This window comes from Mastigoproctus giganteus, chromosome 13, assembly GCF_048544385.1.
Source record: "Mastigoproctus giganteus isolate SK-2022 chromosome 13, ASM4854438v1, whole genome shotgun sequence".
Lineage (NCBI taxonomy): Eukaryota > Metazoa > Arthropoda > Arachnida > Uropygi > Thelyphonidae > Mastigoproctus > Mastigoproctus giganteus.
In genome coordinates, this window is record NC_143587.1 from 74,632,869 (window position 1) to 74,652,366 (window position 19,498).

The 19,498-nt window shown below is 35.8% G+C and overlaps 1 protein-coding gene across 2 annotated transcripts in view; it reads right to left on the reverse strand.

Annotated features, from left to right (window-relative positions):
* The window catches only part of LOC150076170 (exportin-T-like), a 408,083-nt gene that overhangs the window by 79,093 nt on the left and 309,492 nt on the right, over positions 1 to 19,498 (reverse strand). For both annotated transcript variants that reach the window (XM_090387100.1, XM_090387099.1), the window contains exon 22: positions 11,651 to 11,718. In XM_090387100.1, the coding sequence (XP_090243226.1) occupies positions 11,651 to 11,718 (68 nt within the window). The remainder of the gene's footprint in view (positions 1 to 11,650; positions 11,719 to 19,498) is intronic.

Here is a 19,498-nt window from a genome sequence, read left to right on the forward strand (position 1 = left end):
TTGTTTTATGGTCGTGACCTTCAGAAATGTGCTTTAGAAAAATATCACAAAGGCTTTTAAAATTGATTCTTATAACAGAACATATGATAACGATGAAAGTGAGTGCATTTAATGATTTGAAGTCGTAACTAATAGAATTTACAAACCAGGCTCATGACCTTTTATATGCCCTTAAAGTCATGCTCGTAACCTTAAAAATGACATTTTAGAGAGATAAATAGCTTAGTTATACAGCGAAAATTTAAACTTCCGAGATCTTGAAACGAATTACCAAAAAACAATGTGCTATTGGGTTCACATTACGATATTTTAACGATACGATGGTGTCTCTGGAAAGGATTAATATCGTAAAGCTGGGTACACTGTATTGTATGGTTTGAAATGCATTATTTATGAATGTTTAACATTCATTTTTTTGCAATTAAAGTTCACATTTTCGATTTTGTTGACACTTGATACTTGGGGAAAAAAACTTGTAAACCCGAGAACTCGTAAAGCGAGAACTGCCTGTATATGTTATTATTACTATTTTTTTAATTAAATAAATTCGTTTTTTTTAAAGGAACCAGGAATCCCATGAATTCTGTGTTTTTAGTGTACATACATATGTAAATGTGCAAATTTTTATGTATGTTATTATTATTATTTTTTAAATTAAATAAATTCATTTTTTTCATGATATTTAAACTCTTTTTCTTTTACCTGAATACATTATAACAGAATTTATTTAATCTTACCTTACGTTCAATTATCCAGAAAAATTTGGCTATCCCAAGAGGTGTGACATTAATTATTCCAGATAACTGATGCTCTACTGAACTTTACAAGTTAGCTTAGGCTATAAGCACATTTCTGGTAAACCAAGAAAATGTCAAATGACTTTTTCTTGGTTAATTACAAACACGTTTACTACAAAATGATTTTGTAGTTAACATTGTTTGACACTAAACTCTTGAAATATTCCATAATTCACAGGTATTCGCCAACCCTCAGCAATCTGCCCAATTCACAGATGCCATATAGCACCAAACTGTCAAAATCCCATCTTCTGAAGTTAAAACGCATGCTTTTACCTTTAACTACTGCAGCATCTTTCTTCATTTTCTAACTGACAATTGCATGATCATTTCCTGACAATGGTTCCTGTACATTCAAGCCCTGCGATGTTATCTGATTTGTTAGTAATAATGAGGTCAAGAATATTTTCGCCCCTAGTACTTTCTCTAATATGCTGGTACAAATAATAATCACCTAGATTACTTAAAAAAGTTTTTCCCCATGGCGAGTTTCCTTCCCACTTATTCCAATCAATTGGAGAAGATTAAAGTCACCCATAATAAGACATTCATACTTGCTTGCCCATTCCATCTGCATGTAAAGACTCTCGTCATATTCTTCACAATCTTCTGCTTTGCAGATTACTCCCAATCTCATTGCTGCTTTGCTTCCAAACTCACACCACAAATTCTATGTTGGCAGACATAACTTCAGACTCAGCAAAAGCTCAGTCTGCTTTTGATAAGAAGCATGATTCCTCCACCCCTTCTATCTTCCCTAGATAGATTATGCATAAGAGTGGAACTTATTATCACCAATTTTCAGGTTGCACCATGTTTCTGTTAGCCCTATTATATCAGCATTAATTGTCCTAACAGGGAGTTCAAATTGAGCCATTTTATTGACAACACTCCAACTAAATAATCTTGTACAGTTTGCTACCCTGACATGCCCCTTGAAGTTATTTAGGTTTGTATCCCAAGCTTTACCTTCCTCCTAATTTTAAACATTGCCACCCTCAGAACATCTTATCAACATTGGCTGTTGTGGCAACAAACAAGAATTCACAAAGTAAGTTCACACATTACTTTGACCCATATCACCAGATAAACACAGATCTAAATTACCCTTCTCCCACCCTAATTAGCATTTTCCCTGAACCCTTAGAGCAGGGGTTGGCAACCTGCGGCTCTTTAACTTTTAGCCCATATGAAATGAAGCACAATTTGAAATGGAGTTAGAGGACTTAAAAATCATGGACATGTGGAGTGCAAGACTGAAATTGAGGATTTGGAGAGGCAAAAGGCCATCCTTGCAATTCTACACAAATGGACGGCGATAGATGAGTTGTAAAAGCAAGACCAAATTGTGTTCAATGCATGGAACAAAGACTTCTCTTGGTTTGACATATTTCTGCAAGCATATATTTTTGAACATGAACTATATTAAAAATAAATCAAGAAACTGTCTGAATAATGCGAGTCTCTCAGCACGTTTAAAGATGAAAATTACGGCATACTCACCTGATGTTGAGAGACTTGCTCAAGAAGTTCAGCAGCAAAAGTCACATTAATTCATACCTAATTGGATGTTTGTTACGTTTTTTCAGTATTAATAAATAATATTTCAAAAAATATATATTTTTTAACAAAATACCTTCCCACTCTATCCCATTTCTTAAATCCCTCCCAGCTTGAGCTGAAGCTCTTTGGATTGTAATTTTTTTTTTAATTAGATCAAAAATGGCTCTTCACTCAAAAAAGGTTGCTGACTCCTACCTTAGAGTATCCTTAATGATACTGGCAAAAATCCTTGCACCACTTTTGGTTCAAATGAATACAATCTCTACAAAATAGATTTATTCTACCTACAAATGCTGGCCACATTGATAAAATCCCTTCCCCCTACCCTTGCAGATTCTCTCAAGTCAATCCACAAGGCTTTTGGCACATAATCCCTCCTAACGTGTCAGCGCAGAATTGCTGACACACACACACACACACACACACACACACACACACACATACACACACACACACACATACACACACACACCTAACTTTTGTACATTAAATATCTTTAGTCCTCACATGAATAATAATTCTCTCTTTACCTCCCTTAAAATCTGACATTCTGTTCGTAACATCATTAACCGTTGCTCCTAGCAAACATATTCTGGTTCTGGACCACCTATCTTTATTACAAAAAAGGTTATCTGTTTCCCCGACAATAGTCTCCCAATAAAAGTAGATCATCTTTGACCAAAGCAGCCTGCACTTGAGTCATTGATGAGCTCCCAGTAACATCTGTTTCTAGGGCAAGCACTTGTTTCTTCATTGACTCAAATTCTTCTCGTAACGCACCAAGTTGTAATATGTGATTGGTACACTCCTTACATCGGTTGCAAAGAAAAGAATCGCCAGATAAGTTAGGTTTGTAAAACAGATCAGCCTTAGAATATATGCCACAGGCTAAACCAGTGGTTTTCAACCGGGGTGCAGCGGCACCTTAGGGTGCCACAACAACATTCCAAGGGTGCCATGTAATTTTGGTTTAAGTTACTTAAACTTATTATTCTTTTTTAATTTATATGTTTATTTCATTATGAAAATGTGTACAGTATCTTTTTAATTTTGTGGTGATCTATGTTTACTTAGCACCTCTATATAAAGAATAAAATTATATACTATATATATATATATAATTTGTATTATGAAATGTAATTTTTATAATTATATTATTGTAATATATATATATATATATATATATATATATATACACACACAGAGAGAGAGAGAATCGGATCTAACAGGCAGAAAATTGATATTGAGTAGGGGTGCCGTTATTAAAAAAAGGTTGAAAACTACTGGGTTAAACAAACAACAAAGTTGCAACTCACACTGGAAATGCCTGCAAGCATTTCCGTTTGAGTCCTATGTCCCTGTACTTTGTATTGTAACCATAATTTAAGTAAAATTTGAACTCAACAAAGATTACAAAATTTAAATTTAGAATATATTACAGAATTTATATTAACAAAATATTGCAGAAATTAAAGTGTTGAAAAACTTAAATCACTAAAGAAGTTAAATTTAAGCTACTAAATTAAAGTTACAAAATTCCAGCCAAAATATTGGTAACAAAGGCTATCTGAATATTAGGCGGTTTCTTTCCAAATATTTTACAAAATTAAACTCACGATATACTATGGAATCTAAATTAACAGAGTATTACAGAAATTATACTGATAACAAAAGGTTTAACCAATACTAAAATTAAATCTAAGCCACCCAACAAAAGTAACAAAGTTCCCATCAAAATATCGATAGCAAAGGCTATCTGAATATGAAGCTGTAGCTTTCCAAATACTTTACAAAAAAATAACCTATCTAAATTTAAATAAACTAACCTATGTGACTATAGGAATTCAAACTATATATTAACTACAGTTTAGTATATTAAAATAAAAAAAATACCTCAAAATAATTTCAAAAAATAACCTGCAATGAAGGGTTTCGAAAATATGCAGTCACACGCTGTAGCCTTGATCCCATATTCTCGTTAATACTATAATCACAGTAAAAATATGTTAATAATATTAACATAGTTTCACTATTTTTTATATAAAGATAGGCTCTCTATCATAAATCTACAGGTGGAAACTTGATTACAGTAACTTTAATAAATTATGCTAACTTTTATTTTTTTATATGGCTGTGCACACTGCAAAATGTCTCAATGTAAATCAACAGTCAAAGAGTAATAACATTGGCTACAGAGAGTTGTTTATGTTTGATGTAACCAAACTCATCTCCTTTACAGACCTCCACTTCAATACTACAAAATAAGTATGATAAGTATAAAATTCACTAATGTTATAGTTCATAACTATAAAATTCATTCAATGTTACAGTTCCTTTATAATTACGTAACTGTCAGGAATTTCTTTCAAAAAAAAAAAAAAAAAAAAAAATTTATGGTGTACTAATGCTTAACAGAGTCAAAATGAGGTACTTTTTTGATATCTCTTTTGAAATTGAGGAAAACAGCTGCATAAAATAACTGACAGTAGCAATATGAAGGTTTAACCTTTAAAGAAAGAATAAAATCCTTCAAGTTTTACTATAAAATGTTCCTGGAAATCACCGAGAATCCCTATATCTTGAAAATCATTTTTACACAGAAATTAATGTGATAAAGCTGGATCAGAACCCCCCCCCCCCAACCACAAACTCATCCACTAGCTGTAGTACATTATCAGAGTACATTATCCAGAGTACATTATCTAAGAAGAAAAAAAACTGCAATCAGTAGCAAGCTACCAAGCATATACAAAGGATACTAGGAAAGTTTTGCAATACAGCTTTGTTTATTTAATTTTTTCAAAGTAATTTCCTCTACATTCAATACACCTCTCCATCCTCCGAAACCAATCTTTAAACCAGTTCTGCCAAGTTTCACTAGGGAGTAAAGCACACTCGTTGTCCCAAGCCCGTAGAAGGTCCTCATCACTGGAAAACCGCCTCCCTTTTAGCTTTATTTTCACATGCGGGAACAGTGCAAAGTTGCAGGGAGCAAGGTCTGGACTGTAGGGAGGGTGCTCGAGAAGTTTCAGTCCTGTCGTGGTCAAATATTCGGTGCAGGCTTTGGCGCGGTGAGCTGCAGCATTATCGTGATGGAGGTGCCAGGTGTCCATTCTTGAATTTGGCCGCAGGTTCTTCATAGATCCAATGACTTTAGGCAGGCATTGTTCAGTATACCACTTAGCTGTGACTGTCTTCTGCATGTCCAAAACGACACGTTCCACAATTCCACTCGATTTGAAAAATACAGCTATCATTTTCTTCTTTACAGATCGGGATTTTCTGACAATTACGGGTGTGTCGTCATCATCAAAGACCCAAACTTTGTTTTGAGCCTTGGTCGGCAAATCGTAATAGTACAGCCAAGTCTCGTCACCTGTCACGATGTTGTTCACATACCGAGATTGTCCCTAATCAAACTTTTTTAACATCTCCCGGCACCAAGTAACACGTTGTGTCATCTGCTCTTCAGTCAGTTGATGGGGCACCCAGAGAGAACAAAGTTTCTTCACGTGCAAATGATCTTGCAGAATCGAACGAATTGCTGGTGCATTTAGGCCCAAAGTATCCTCTATCTGTTGGTAGGTCACTCGCCTGTTTTCGTCAAGCATTTTCCTCACAGCAGTAACGTTTTCCTCCGTAACTGACGTTCGTGGCCTTCCCGGCCTCTCAGAATCCTCCAGAGTGAAATTTCCCCTTTGGAATTCTCTATACCACCTGAATATCGTTGTACGACGTGGACAATCATCATCTAGTGCAAGAGTCATTTCTTCTAAGCACTGGTCTATGGTTAAACCACGCACGAAATTATACCGCAAAACTGTCCTTATCTCATTTCGTGACCACGATGCCATCGCAAGCACTTTACACTCTCACTACTAATGAATAACTGAGCCCATCGACTTGGCGCGGCGGCTACTATGCACGTATAAACATGTCTCAACATGCAGCAACAAGCAGCTTCCCGTGATTCATTGTTGCGTCATATTGCAAAACTTTCCTAGTACCCTTTGTACTACTGTTAAAAATTATCCTATAACTGAATAATGACAAATACACTAACTGGGTTCCCCACTCAGAGGTAGAAATGAATATTTCACATGAAATTAGCACTTTACTGATAATTTTTAAATTGTATCCAGATTCAGAAAGATATAGAAGAAATTGGAAATCTACAATGATTAGTCTGGATAGGTCCTGTTATTATAAATATTACCCTGTAAATTGAATATACTGCAAAATCCAGAAGCTGAATTTCCTCACCAAGGTACGGTACAAGAGATGTTTACTTTTGCCAGTTTCCAGTGAAGTGGTTCTTTAACATATATTGTATTTTGGCGGACACAGTCATACTCGTGGTTTAACCAAAACTGTGTTATGAGTCATGGCATATCAAGGCTGTGGTGAAAAGTGTATGTTGAAATTCCTTTTTCTGAAGGATAATCTTACATTTTGTAATTATATTTGTAAATTTTAAACTGAAGACCAGTTACAAGCACGACAACAGCTGCTTCGACTTAAATTCTGCAACAAGGCTGTGGTTCCCTGTTGATTTAATTCTCTGCTTACAATATACACACTAATAACTGTCCCATATTTTCAGAGTTCTTGGGTTTTCTACATAACATGACTAAATATTTTGAAAATATGCAGTTCCCCATAATGATGCTGAATTTTGGCACAAATTGTTTCCCACATATGAGTGACATTCCATTAAAAATCAAACTCCCAAATAAAAATAAATAAAATGAAAGATACAGAATTGATAAGTAGGGGTAACCTCACCCAGAAAAGGACAGAGACAGTCTTCTGCATAAAGAATGGTACAACTGCTGCCACTGGAAACAAGCAAGGAGTTCCTCCTTAGCACCAAACCCAATTAACCAATATAGACAACCACTTAAAAACAATAAAAAGTTTAGAGGAACCACAATAACCACTTCTTCTAGGAGGCATCGATTGTGTGGAAATTCCCAAAAGACACACTTTCTTTCGTAGCCTGTTAACAGCAAAATAACCGAAGATGCCTTTATGAATTTTGCAACAATTTCTTTAACGCTGTATAATAGTGTTCAATTCTGTAAATCATTATTTGATTAACCATTTTTAATTTACATTTTGGTGACTCAGATATAGCTAGTACACAGTCTGTTTGCATTTTCTTGTGTTCTTCTCTCAACTGCCTCTTATTTTTCAAGATTCTCTGGTATGGTTACCCCTATTCTAATAAAGTTTAATTAATCTCATTTTCTGTTTTTTTTTATTTCTTTGTTTTTTAAAATTTCAAAATATTATAATTTGGTATTTTGAGTTCATGGATGTTATGCTATATCTGCATTTTGGTTTGGGCACATTGATTGGATTCAGTCAACATGGAATTTACATTATGTATTTTCAGTTTGTCTCAGATGTTTGCTAGTTATCAGGTTAAGCATACTTTAAAATTCAAGTGGTTTGAGAATTTCCAAGGGCCAATGCCTCTTTGAAGAAGTGGTCACTGTGGTTCTCCTAAACTTTCTTGTGTTTGATTTCTTAAGTGGGTGTCTATATTTGCTGAATGAGTTTGGTGCAGTGGGGAGTTTCCTTTTATAGCAGTAACTATGCAATTCTTTATGCAGGAGACTGAGCCTCTGAGCTTGCCTGGTTGAGTATAAGCCCCTGTTTATCTATTCTGTATTTTTCATTTTATCTATTTTTATTTTTAATTTTTTGCTGTAATGAAGGTGGCAATTGTCACCGCTTTATCGTGCAGTTTTCAATAATTCATTTAATGTTTTTTTTTTTTTTATGTGAACCCCAAACACGAGAGGTATTAGAACCTATAGTACTTAGTACCGTGCTTGGGTTGGAGGTTGAGAAGACGAAAGAAGATATTTGTTGACATTGGAGTTGAACTTCTGTAGATTGTAATTTTCAGGAAATACGTATGAAGGAAGGTTGTTCCAGAAAACGGCAGTTGAATGAATAAATGAGGAAGATGAAAAGTTGGTTCTGTGGGTTTGAAGTTGGACAGTAAATGGATGTTGGCGGCATGTGTTCGGATTGTTTTGAAAGAGAGAGCGGGAATTATAGAAGCCAATTCAGAAGAACAGTGCCCATGGAAGTATCTGTAGAAGAGGCATGCAGCAGAAATAGTATATCTATGAGAAAGCGAGTGGAGAGACTCTGTTAGAGATGAATCATTAATTAACCTAACTGCCCTCTTCTGAATGGAATCAAGAAGCCTGAGAGAGGTTTTGGGGGCACCACCCCAGATGTGGGAACAATATTCCATGGCAGGGCAGATTTGCGATTTATACAGAGTGAGCAGCTGTTTGGAAGAAATGTAATGCCGAGAGCGAAAGAGAAAACCAAGTTTTTTAGATGCAGAGGAAGCAATATTTGTAATGTGCTTGTGCCAAGAGAGATTAGAAGTCAGGGTAATCCCCAAAAGAGATACAGGCATACCTCGAATAACGAATAGGATGCGTTCCACAAAATTACTTCACTAAGCGAAACTTCGTTTTCAGAGGTAAAAATACTATGGCCAGAATAGGGATACGTTCCTACGTAAAGAAAATGAAAAGCTTTTTTTTCGAACAAAGAAAAGTTTTATTAAATAAACAGTCAACTTACATACAAAGTGAAATCACATTTTAAAATATGAGTCTAAAGTTGATTGCTTATGCTTTTTTTCTCTTTCATTTAACAATTGCCTATACGGAGTTATTGCATTTAACACTGATCACTTAACAATAAAACTTCTTCCTAAATCAGGATCATTTTCACTAAAAAAATTTAAAACGTTTTCAATGTCATTTAAGCACCTTTTTAAATCTTTGGTTTTTAACACTTTTTCGGCAGGAACTTCTTTAACTTCGTCTTCATTATCTTTGTCTTCGTTGCTAACAAGGTTTTCTAAATCTTCCACTGAAAAACCATCATCTTCTGCATTCAATAAATTTCTAACATCCTCTTCATCGACATTTTCGAAACCTATTGATTGAGCCATCTGGGTAACTTCATTTCTAATTTATTGGCTGTTATTTTCTTCTTCTAGTACAACTTCTGGCCATATTTTGTGCCCAACTCCATGTAAGCATTTCTTAGTGACTTCTTTCCAAGAACTATCAATGTTTTCAATTGCGTTTTTAATGGTGTAGTTTTTCCAAAAAGTTTTAACTGTCATTTCCTCTTTATCCTCTAGTTCAGTTAAATTGCTTAATGTTCGACGCAGATAATAAGCTTTAAATGATGCTATTACTCCCTGATCCAATGGTTGAAGCAGGGAAGTTGTGTTTGCTGGAAGAAACACAACTTTGACAGGAATGCATGTGTCCAACGTGTTAAGATCAGTAGGATGTCCCGGAGCATTGTCTAACAACAAAAGAGCTTTTTCTTCAAAGTTGTTTTTTTGACAATACCGTTTTACTTCAGGACAAAAGTGGTTAACAAACCAATCAGTAAATAACTCCTTGGTAACCCACGCTTTTCTATTTGCTTTCCGTATTACAGGTAAATTCATTTTATAATCGCCAGAGGCATTTGATCCAAAGAGTAACGTTAAACGGTCTTTGGCTGCTTTGAACCGAGCAGCTGATTTTTCTTCAATAGAAATGAAGCTTTTTGTTGATAGCCGTTTCCAGAACAAACCGCTTTCGTCAACATTGAACACCAAATTTGGTGGAAAATTTTCACGTTCAATTATTTCCTTTAGTTTTTCTGGAAACTTCTCCTGTTAATTTTACACTATGAATCCTGGCCTGTTTTTTAAATTTCTCGAACCAACCACGAGAAGCCCCAAAGGTTTCCGTAATTTCTTCAGTTTGTTTAGATTTCAGGTGATTAAACTGGAATATTTTTATGTTAAATGGGGCTTGAAATTGCGGACTTCGTTATATCGAAGCTTCGTTATCAGAGGTAACGTTAACCGAGGTATGCCTGTATATCATTTTGCCTAGAAATCGGAGTGTCACTAAATATAAGCATAGGAGCAGAAGAATCCTTTTTGCGAGATATAAGACAAGACTGAGTTTTAGAAGGGTTGAAATCAACTAAGTTGTCTTTGTCCCACTGGAGAATTACCTGAAGATCGGCATTTAAGGAATTGGTAGCAGATTTTCGAGAAGTTGAAGCTGATTGAGCAGAATGAGGTTTCTCAAAATGGAAAGTGGAATGCAATGTGCTATCATCGGCAAAACTATGGATAGGATTTCCAGTCAATGGTAGAAGGTCATTAATATACAAGAGGAAAAGAGTGGGGGAAAGAACTGAACCTTGGGGGACACCAGCATTAGTGGAGAAGTTAGAAGACAGAGAGCCATCTACCATCATCCTCAGTGAGCGATCAGAGAGAAAACTGGATAACCAATTACTAAAAACAGGAAAACCATAAGATGGAAGCTTGTTTAGAAGACCTTTATGCCAAACATGATCAAAAGCCTTTGAGATGTCAAGAGCAACTACTTGTGTTTCACCGAACCTTTCCATTGAATTAGTCCATAAATGGGTAACATAAGCCAGAATATCACCAGTGGATCGACACTGACGGAATCCATACTGGCAATCGTTGATCAGACGGAAGGTTTCTAGATAGTTTAAGAGTTGGCAGTTAATTGATTTCTCCATTACTTTAAGAGTATTTGATATGGTATAATGTGGTATAATAGTATTTGATTTTGTAAATAAATATATAAAAAAAAAACTTGACTACCTCACTTCTAGAATTCAGTAATGTAGAGCAAGAAAAAATTAAAGCTGAAACCAAAACTGTAAAGAAAAATAACATAGAAATGAGTATCTGGAGCATTTAGCACACTGATAGAGTGAGCCACAGAGAATTTTTTTTTTAACTTTTATTTTTGGTTATGAAAATACATTTTCATATTTTGATAACCAAAAAGGCACCTGCTAAATTGTTGGTTTTACTCTTCAGTAGGCTAAAGAAGAAATCGGATGTACTAAAGTCCTCCCTAACACCATCCCAATAGAAGCTCACTAAGTTCATATCCTTATGGCATACTGATTGTAAATGATACCTTGGCCTTTGCAGCTTTATTGATACTTTGGTACTGCCACAATTGTCTCGACAGTTTTATAGCTGTACTTCTCTCTGTCGCAATACCTTTTGTTAACTGTGGAGATGGGGGTTTCCCATGGTGCCATTCGGCACTAAACACACTCTACACTCTACCTTTTGTTAATAGTATATTAAATAAATAGAAAATAAAAAAATGGGAGTAAATGAATAGAAAATAAAAAAAAAAGGGAGTAAATGCAAGGAACATTAAAATCTTTTTAAAAATTCTTACCACAGGGTCAGCAAATTCCACAGCACCCTGGATCACAGTAAGCAATACTTGTTGCATGTTCTGCATGTCTATGCATTTTTAAATATAAACAATATTCACAGTTTTAGAAATTTTAACATGACAACTGAGAGTTAACATCAGAATTATAGCAGGAAAACACATGAATAATTTATCAAATAACTTAATAATAAATAGCTTGCCACAATGTAATAGGTTTAGATGCATAGTTAATTTCATTTTTGAAGTTAAACAGTTAACACTAATAATGTACACAATACAGTGAAACCAAGTAACACGATAATCTTTTAATCAAAAGGAAGAAAAACAGTAATTAAAATTTTTGCATAATATGTTCATTCTGTATAAGTAAACTGGGATATAATGTATTGCAAATAAACACTGAAACAAAATACACACATACATCACAAAAATCTAGAGGCCAGAAAGGTTCAGAGAAATGAAACAAAAAAAATTAAATGGTAGAGCACTATTCAGTTAAGAGTCCAATTTTCATAAACATGTGCAGAAATTACCATATTTCTGAGGAACATTATGGAAGATCCTTTCACTTTCTCAATTCGATATATTATTATATGGAGAATTTCTCCAAACATAATAAATTTAACTTAAAATGTAATTACACGTTCTTTTTAAGTCTGAAGTAATCCTATGTTATAACAGCACCGTCTTTCTGAATCATTAGTATGCAAGTGGCACATCATATGGATGCTTAGTCATTTTTTTGCTGCTATAAGAAAATGTTCAGTTATAATTTTACTAATCTGCTTGAAGCAAAAACCAAATTAATGATTTCTAACTGACATATGCTTAGTACTCCAAATTCTGAGTTAAACTGATCACTTACTGTTTATGTCATTGCTTATATCTGGGCATAAACATCACTTATGCACTGGAAGACATTGAGGACTGTGCTCTGATGATTAAAAACAACTTGTTGTTCTTGGTTTTTAGCAGCATCAGCAAATTAGGTCACACTGCACTGTTGTGTATTAAGTCTACACAGGTGTATGTTCACAGGTAAACTTACACGTGTGGGTTGGAAAAACCTGGGATAGCTCAATGGGGGGGGGCCTACTCCCTCTGCCTCAGATTGGCTAACTACAACCTTGACTAAAGAGAACTTCAGAAATTCCTCCAGTCATCGAGGGGAATCAAACCAAGGCCTCTCCAAATGAGTGAGGATTTTTCTCTCACACACACACACGCAGCCGACCGGGCTAGCCGGGTGGGTAAAGTGCCTGCCTGGCAACCCAAAGGTTGCGGGTTCGATTCCCGCCTCGGGCTTGGATCAAAGTACTGCAAAAAAAAAAAAAAAAAAACCTTGGGAGGTGCATTATGGCCACAGAAGCCTATGCGCCAACAACTACCACACACACACACACACACACACACACACACACACACACACACACACACACACACACACACACACACACACACACACACACACACACACACACACACTGAATATATTATGGCCAAAATGCCTATTATGATTTTAATCAATAAAGGTTGCATAGCATAACCGACAGAGTTGCAAGAAATATTAATTTATATTTTCAAGTAATTAAAGAAATCAGAGGAGGTCCATTCCATATATGAAGTGCTCTAATTAACACCTTCACACCCTACTTCTAGTATATTTTCTTCCAACACTCAAACAGAAGAAAAGCCAAACATTCTTGTCAAGCAACCTTCACCAGATGCTGACTAATTCAGTCACAGTGAGCAAAAAAGCTCAAAAATGTCTCTGCCTCTCCAATCCAGATTGATTCAATCATGGGTTGAAAAGGTCACCAGAGAAGCCAGCATCAAAAATGTGTTAAACAGGTTCATGATATTGGAAAAGAATGAATGTTGAAGTAGAATGAATGTTGGAGTAGAATGATACAGCTCTAGCTGCTTTAATAGTGATGATTTTCTCAGATGTGTTTCACTGCCAATGGCAGGTATGGATCAACATCAGTATTCAGCATTAGTCATATGGCACAAGAAAGCTTCAATTTGCTGCACCAATACAATTAAATAATAATAAAAAATAAATAAAACCCTTCTTCAGTATTCTACTCATTAAGTATGTGCTGATGCAGCTGACCTTTGAATTTTCCCAAATTCTCAGCCCCAAATACCCATGGAGACAACTTATTTTAGATTTACAAGTTGTTGGCTAAAAGAAAATTTCCTATAATCCAGCCTATATAGCATCTCCTTTAATTTGAATTTATATTCCCTAAATGGGAATATAAATTATAAAAGTACACTGTGCAAAAAATGATAGGTGGAACAGAACCAGGGTATGCTGCCAGGGAGAAAAAGTTGAAGGTGTTGCAGAGATATCAGATATTATCTAAGGACACAAAAGGTGATACGGTTCTACATGTTGGCATGTAGAGGAAAAGTCACAAGTTAGGGTTAAATTTTAAAGCATCTGCAATTCTGCCCAGGCATGATAGGAGGAAGTATATGATAAAGCCTTGTCAATCAATTCAGCCCTAGAGAGCTGCGCAAGGCACATGGGGCAGAATTTTTCACAGGTGGTCTGCGTGTGTTGACAGCAGAGAATGCTTCTATAGCAGTGGTTCTCAAGTGCGGCCACCAGACAATTTTCATAAAAATCAGAATTTTTTATTTATTAAATTTCAACTTTAAAAAACAATTTATATACAATAAAATATATGGACTTTTATAAAAGCGATATTCAATGGTATGAGACAAGATTGTTCATCCAGAGTACCAGTATCTTAATAAATGTACTAGATTTACTTTAAATACCGACAAAGATTTGCAGATATCTGTCGGCTCTTCGTTCTCTAAGCTGCAAATGATGCCGACACATGGCTTCAAGCTGAAAGATATGTAGCTCAAAAATTGCCTACATAAAAGTTGGATGTAATAATTTCATTCCCTTAAACTTATTAAGACTGTACTCTTCAACATTTTACAAGAACTTGCAGCGATGCAATGTTAATAGTAGTTGCACACTTCTAAGAAAAGTTATTTTTGGTTAAGTTTTTGTTGCATGCAGCATTCATCTTATATTATCCTGTAAATTATATTAGGTGTGTTTTCTTTCTCTCTCTGGTGTCTTATTTTCATTGGGTGTATATTTCAATGAAAATCAAATACTTCCAAGGTGTTAAGGTGACTGGAGCTTTTGTAGTAATGTTTCTTATTTGTGGTGCTTCATTAATGTAATGTGTTGCTTCATTAATGTAAGTTGTATTTATTTATTTTATTATATACTTCTATTCCTTATTAATATCTTCGGTATGGATATAAGAAAAGAAAAGAAGATAAAAAATTTTGGAAACTGCAGCAAGCACAAGTACTGAAAGTGATACAAGTATTTCACAGCCAGCATCGAAACGAAGCTGAAATTTCCGAGAAGAAAAAATAACTTTTTGTCAAAAGTGGGAATAAATGTATTTAATTATAATTAAATGAAAATAAAAAAAGATGTAACTGAGGCCACGTGTATAGTTTGTAAAATGACTATTTATCAAATTAAATGTTATGCTATGCAGTGTCATTACAACACTCATGAGGCAGAAGTTGAGAAAAAAGGGGCAACTCCACATTTACGCTGCAAACTTATTGAAAATTTCAAAAAAGGATATGGCTTCTCAAAGGAAACAAATGATGCTTTTCCTCTGAAAGAATTACAAAATTTTATTTAGGGTCTTTGAAAGTGAATTTTTAGATAGAAAAATATCGCAACCCTTTTACCAAAGGTGAATTTTTGAAATCGGTTGTTTTGGCCATAGAGCCTGAAAACAAAATATTTCGAAATATTCAATTCAACGATGAATTAAGAATTAAGTGTGTTTATAGGTAAAGTAGTAAGTGAATCAATAAATACGAGTTCTTTTTATAGTTTATGCTTAGATGAAAATGACGATATAACAAAAATACTATGTGTGAGATACTATGACATTGATAAAACTAAATTTGTTGAAAAGTTATTTGTCTCACTTTGTTAAAAGAATGTCCTAATGCAGTGAACATATATAATGCAATTAAAGAAAGTTAATATTTCACAAGTAATATATGCACTGTAACTGCTGATGGTGCAACAGCAATGAAAAGTGAAAGAAAAAGTAGTAATGGAGGCATGTGATGCAAGAAACCAAGCGTATGAGCTTATGTAGCATCGGCCGAAAAAAAAAAAAAAAAAAAAAAACTAAACAATTTCACACATCCATTCCATCTAAAAGTTTGTTCAGTTCCTCCTTCTATCAACTTCCACAACGACAGATGGAAGTTTCTTCCAGCAATTAATCACCCGCTGACTAAAGGCAAATTTCCGCACATCTATTTTATAACCGTCTTTCCACAATTTAAATTTATACCCCCTCAGGTTTGTAATCTGAACAAGTGGAAGAATACTATAATTTTTAGTGTTTCTCACCAACCATTGAGTAAAAACGGAAACCAAAATCTTAAAAAGTTTATGTTTAAGTTTACATAAATTTACAGTAGATCAAACAAAATACGATTATACAAAATGTTACTGATAATAAAATACTGAATTAAGATAAAATAAAACAAATGTAATTTACAGTGAATATACAAATAAAATGATTCACGTAAACGTGTACTGTTCCGTACATGTTAGAACCGGAAGCATTCCAGACGAAAACGTTCATCCCCTCCAAGGATTACCGCCTCAAAGAGGGGATGAATGCATGTACCCCTGTCTCTATTTATATTGTTCCCAATAGAACTAATTCGTAGGCTCTCAAGCCACTTGCGGTCCCAAAATCTATGCGCCCGATCAGTGATGACTGCTTGGGTGACTGAAGTAACTCAGTGATGACTGAAGGGATTCTTCCACTTGAAGAACAAGTGTAAGAATCCCTTCAGAATTCAACACGTTCAACCAATTCAAGGCCTTATACACCTCAATCAGATTACCTCACAGGTGCATAGTCTCCACTGCTGCAATTTGAAGAACTTATGCATTCTTGGTAAGAGTACCTTTGTTCCCCTCACCAATCTTGTTGCCCTTCTCTGTACATGCTAAAGCAACTCTGCATCCATCCTAAAATGAGGCCTCCAGACCTGTACGCAGTACTCAAGGTGTGGTGGCCTGACCATTGTCTTATACAAAGGGATAATCATCTCCTTTTCCTTATTAGAAAAATTCCTGTATATCATTGACAGTACCCCATGACCTGCTCTGCCAGACTGTCTGCATTGCTCAGAAAACTTCATATCTGACTGCACAATTACTCCCAGATCTTTTTCATTTTCTACCATCCTAAGTGTAGTACTACACAGTTGGACAATTTCTCTGGTGTTACTTCTACCCATATGCAGTACTTTGCGGTTGTCAACTTTAAACTTCAGTCGTTACTTCTCAGCCCATCTGCCCAAATTTTCTAGATCCTGTTGCAGTAGCACACTGCCATTAACACAGTAATGGCTGTTGTGTCACCCATTAACAACACTGCTAACCTTTGTATCATCTGCAAACTTCGACATTAAGCCTGACATACCTTCATCAATATTAGCATTAGCATTAGTAGAGGCATTTGATGCAAGAAAGCAAGCTTATGCAGCATCAGCCAAAAAAAAAAAAATAAATAAATAAATAAATAAAAAATAACCACTTCCACTTCACTCCTCTGTTCGTTCGAAATACCTGTCCAGCTGAGCCTTAAACTTATTTAGGCTATCAACTTCCACGACAAGGGATGGAAGTCTATTCCACCAAGCAACCACCCGCTGGCTAAAAGCAAATTTTCTCACGTCTATCTTACATCTGTCTTTTCTCAATTTGAATTTATGCCCTCTCAGGTGATTATTCTGAGCAAGAGGAAGAATCCCATCAGCACTGAGCATGCTCAAACCACTCAAGGCTTTATACAGCTCTATCAGATCACCTCGCCGGTGCTCAGTCTCCAGACACTGTAATTTGCAAAACTTAAGCCTTTCTTCGTAAGAGCACCCCTTTGTTCCATTCACAAATTTTGTTGCCCTTCTCTGTACTCGTTCCAGCATCGCTACATCCTTCTTAAAATGAGGCCTCCAGACCTGTATACAGTACTCTAGGTGTGGTCTGACCATTGCCTTATACAAGGGAATAATCACCTCCTTATCCCTGCTAGAAAAATTCCTATATATCATCGACAATACACCATGAGCTACTCTTGCAGCCCGTCTGCACCGCTCAGAATACTTCATATCTGCCTGCACAACCACCCCCAGGTCCCTTTCATTCTCTACCACTGTCAGTGTAGTACCACAGAGTTGATACGTTGCTCTGGGGTTGCTGCTTCCCATATGTAGTACTTTACATTTGTCAATGTTAAACTTCATTTGCCACATCTCAGCCCATCTGCTCAACCTTTCCAGATCCTGTTGCAGTAGCATAGTGTCAGTAGTGTCCTTGACAACCCTGCCAACCTTCGTATTGTCTGCAAACTTGGACATTAAGCTTGATATACCATCATCGATATCATTTATAAATACAGAAAACAATAATGGACCCAATACTGAACCCTGAGGGACTCCACTAATAACATTAGTCCACGATGAGCAGTGTCCATTGATTACCACTCTCTGTCTTCTCCCCCTCAACCACCCCTTTATCCATAGCAGCAATTTGCCTCCAATGCCACACTGCTCCAATTTGTGCAGCAGTCTGCCATGTGCAACAGTATATAAAAGCCTTTCTAAGATCCAAGTATATAATATCAAAGTTATTCCCTGCATCCAGTTCTTTTGTGACTGCATCATAGTATCCAATCAAATTGGTCAGGCAAGACTTCCCCTTAACAAAACCATGCTGTGTCTGAGCTATAACTGAAGTCTTGTCTAGATGATCCTGCAGTGCTTCTTTAACCAGTGCCTCCATTAATTTTCCAGGAACAGAAGTTAAACTAACAGGTCTATAATTATTTGTGTCGCCCGTTGATCCTCCTTTGTGAATTGGGGTCACATTTGCACATCTCCAGTCCATGGGTACCTCCCCTGAGTCCAAGGAAGCTCTCATAATTATGGCTAAAGGTTTGCTTACTTCCTTTGCTGCCTCCTTTAATATAACTGGATAGATCCCATCCACCCCAGGTACCTTTCTTGTATTTATCTTCAACAATTTCTCCTCCACTTTACTCTCAGTTATTACAAGATTCTCTAGCTTACTGCCAGAGTTGAATACACCTCTGGCATACCCCTCGCTGAATAACTCATCATGTGTGAATGTCGATGCAAAATATTCATTCAGTTTGTTAGCTACCTGAGAAGGATCATCAACAGTTGACCCATCGATATCAAGTGGACCAATCTGATTCATCCCCTTCCTTCTAGAGTTTACATAAGTAAAGAACTCTTTGCTGTTTTTCTTTGCATCCCTTGCCAAAGATTTCTCGTAATCTGCCTTCGCCTGCCTAACCTCCTTTGTAACTTGGTTACAGATCAACTTGTATCTATCATAGGCTTCTGTGTCACGTGTTAATTTGTATGTATCCCATGCATTTTTCTTCTCTGCCATATGTCTCATTAGTTCATCTGACATCCACTTAGGCCTAAACCTTGAACAATATTTCTTAGTTGGTATGTAAAGCCTAGTAGCTTCCAAGATAAGTTCTTTGAATGCTTCCCATTTTGAATTTGCTGTTGGTAACATCATCAGTTGGTCCCACTGTATAGAATTTAAATACTGTCTCAGTCCATCGTAGTCGCCTTTACGAAAGCAATAACCCTTCCCTTTACATTGATACAATGTAAATATCATTGTAAATATCTTTACAAATATCAGTGATAAATATACAAAACAACAGTGGGCACAACACCGAATCCTGCGGGACTCTACTAATAACATTA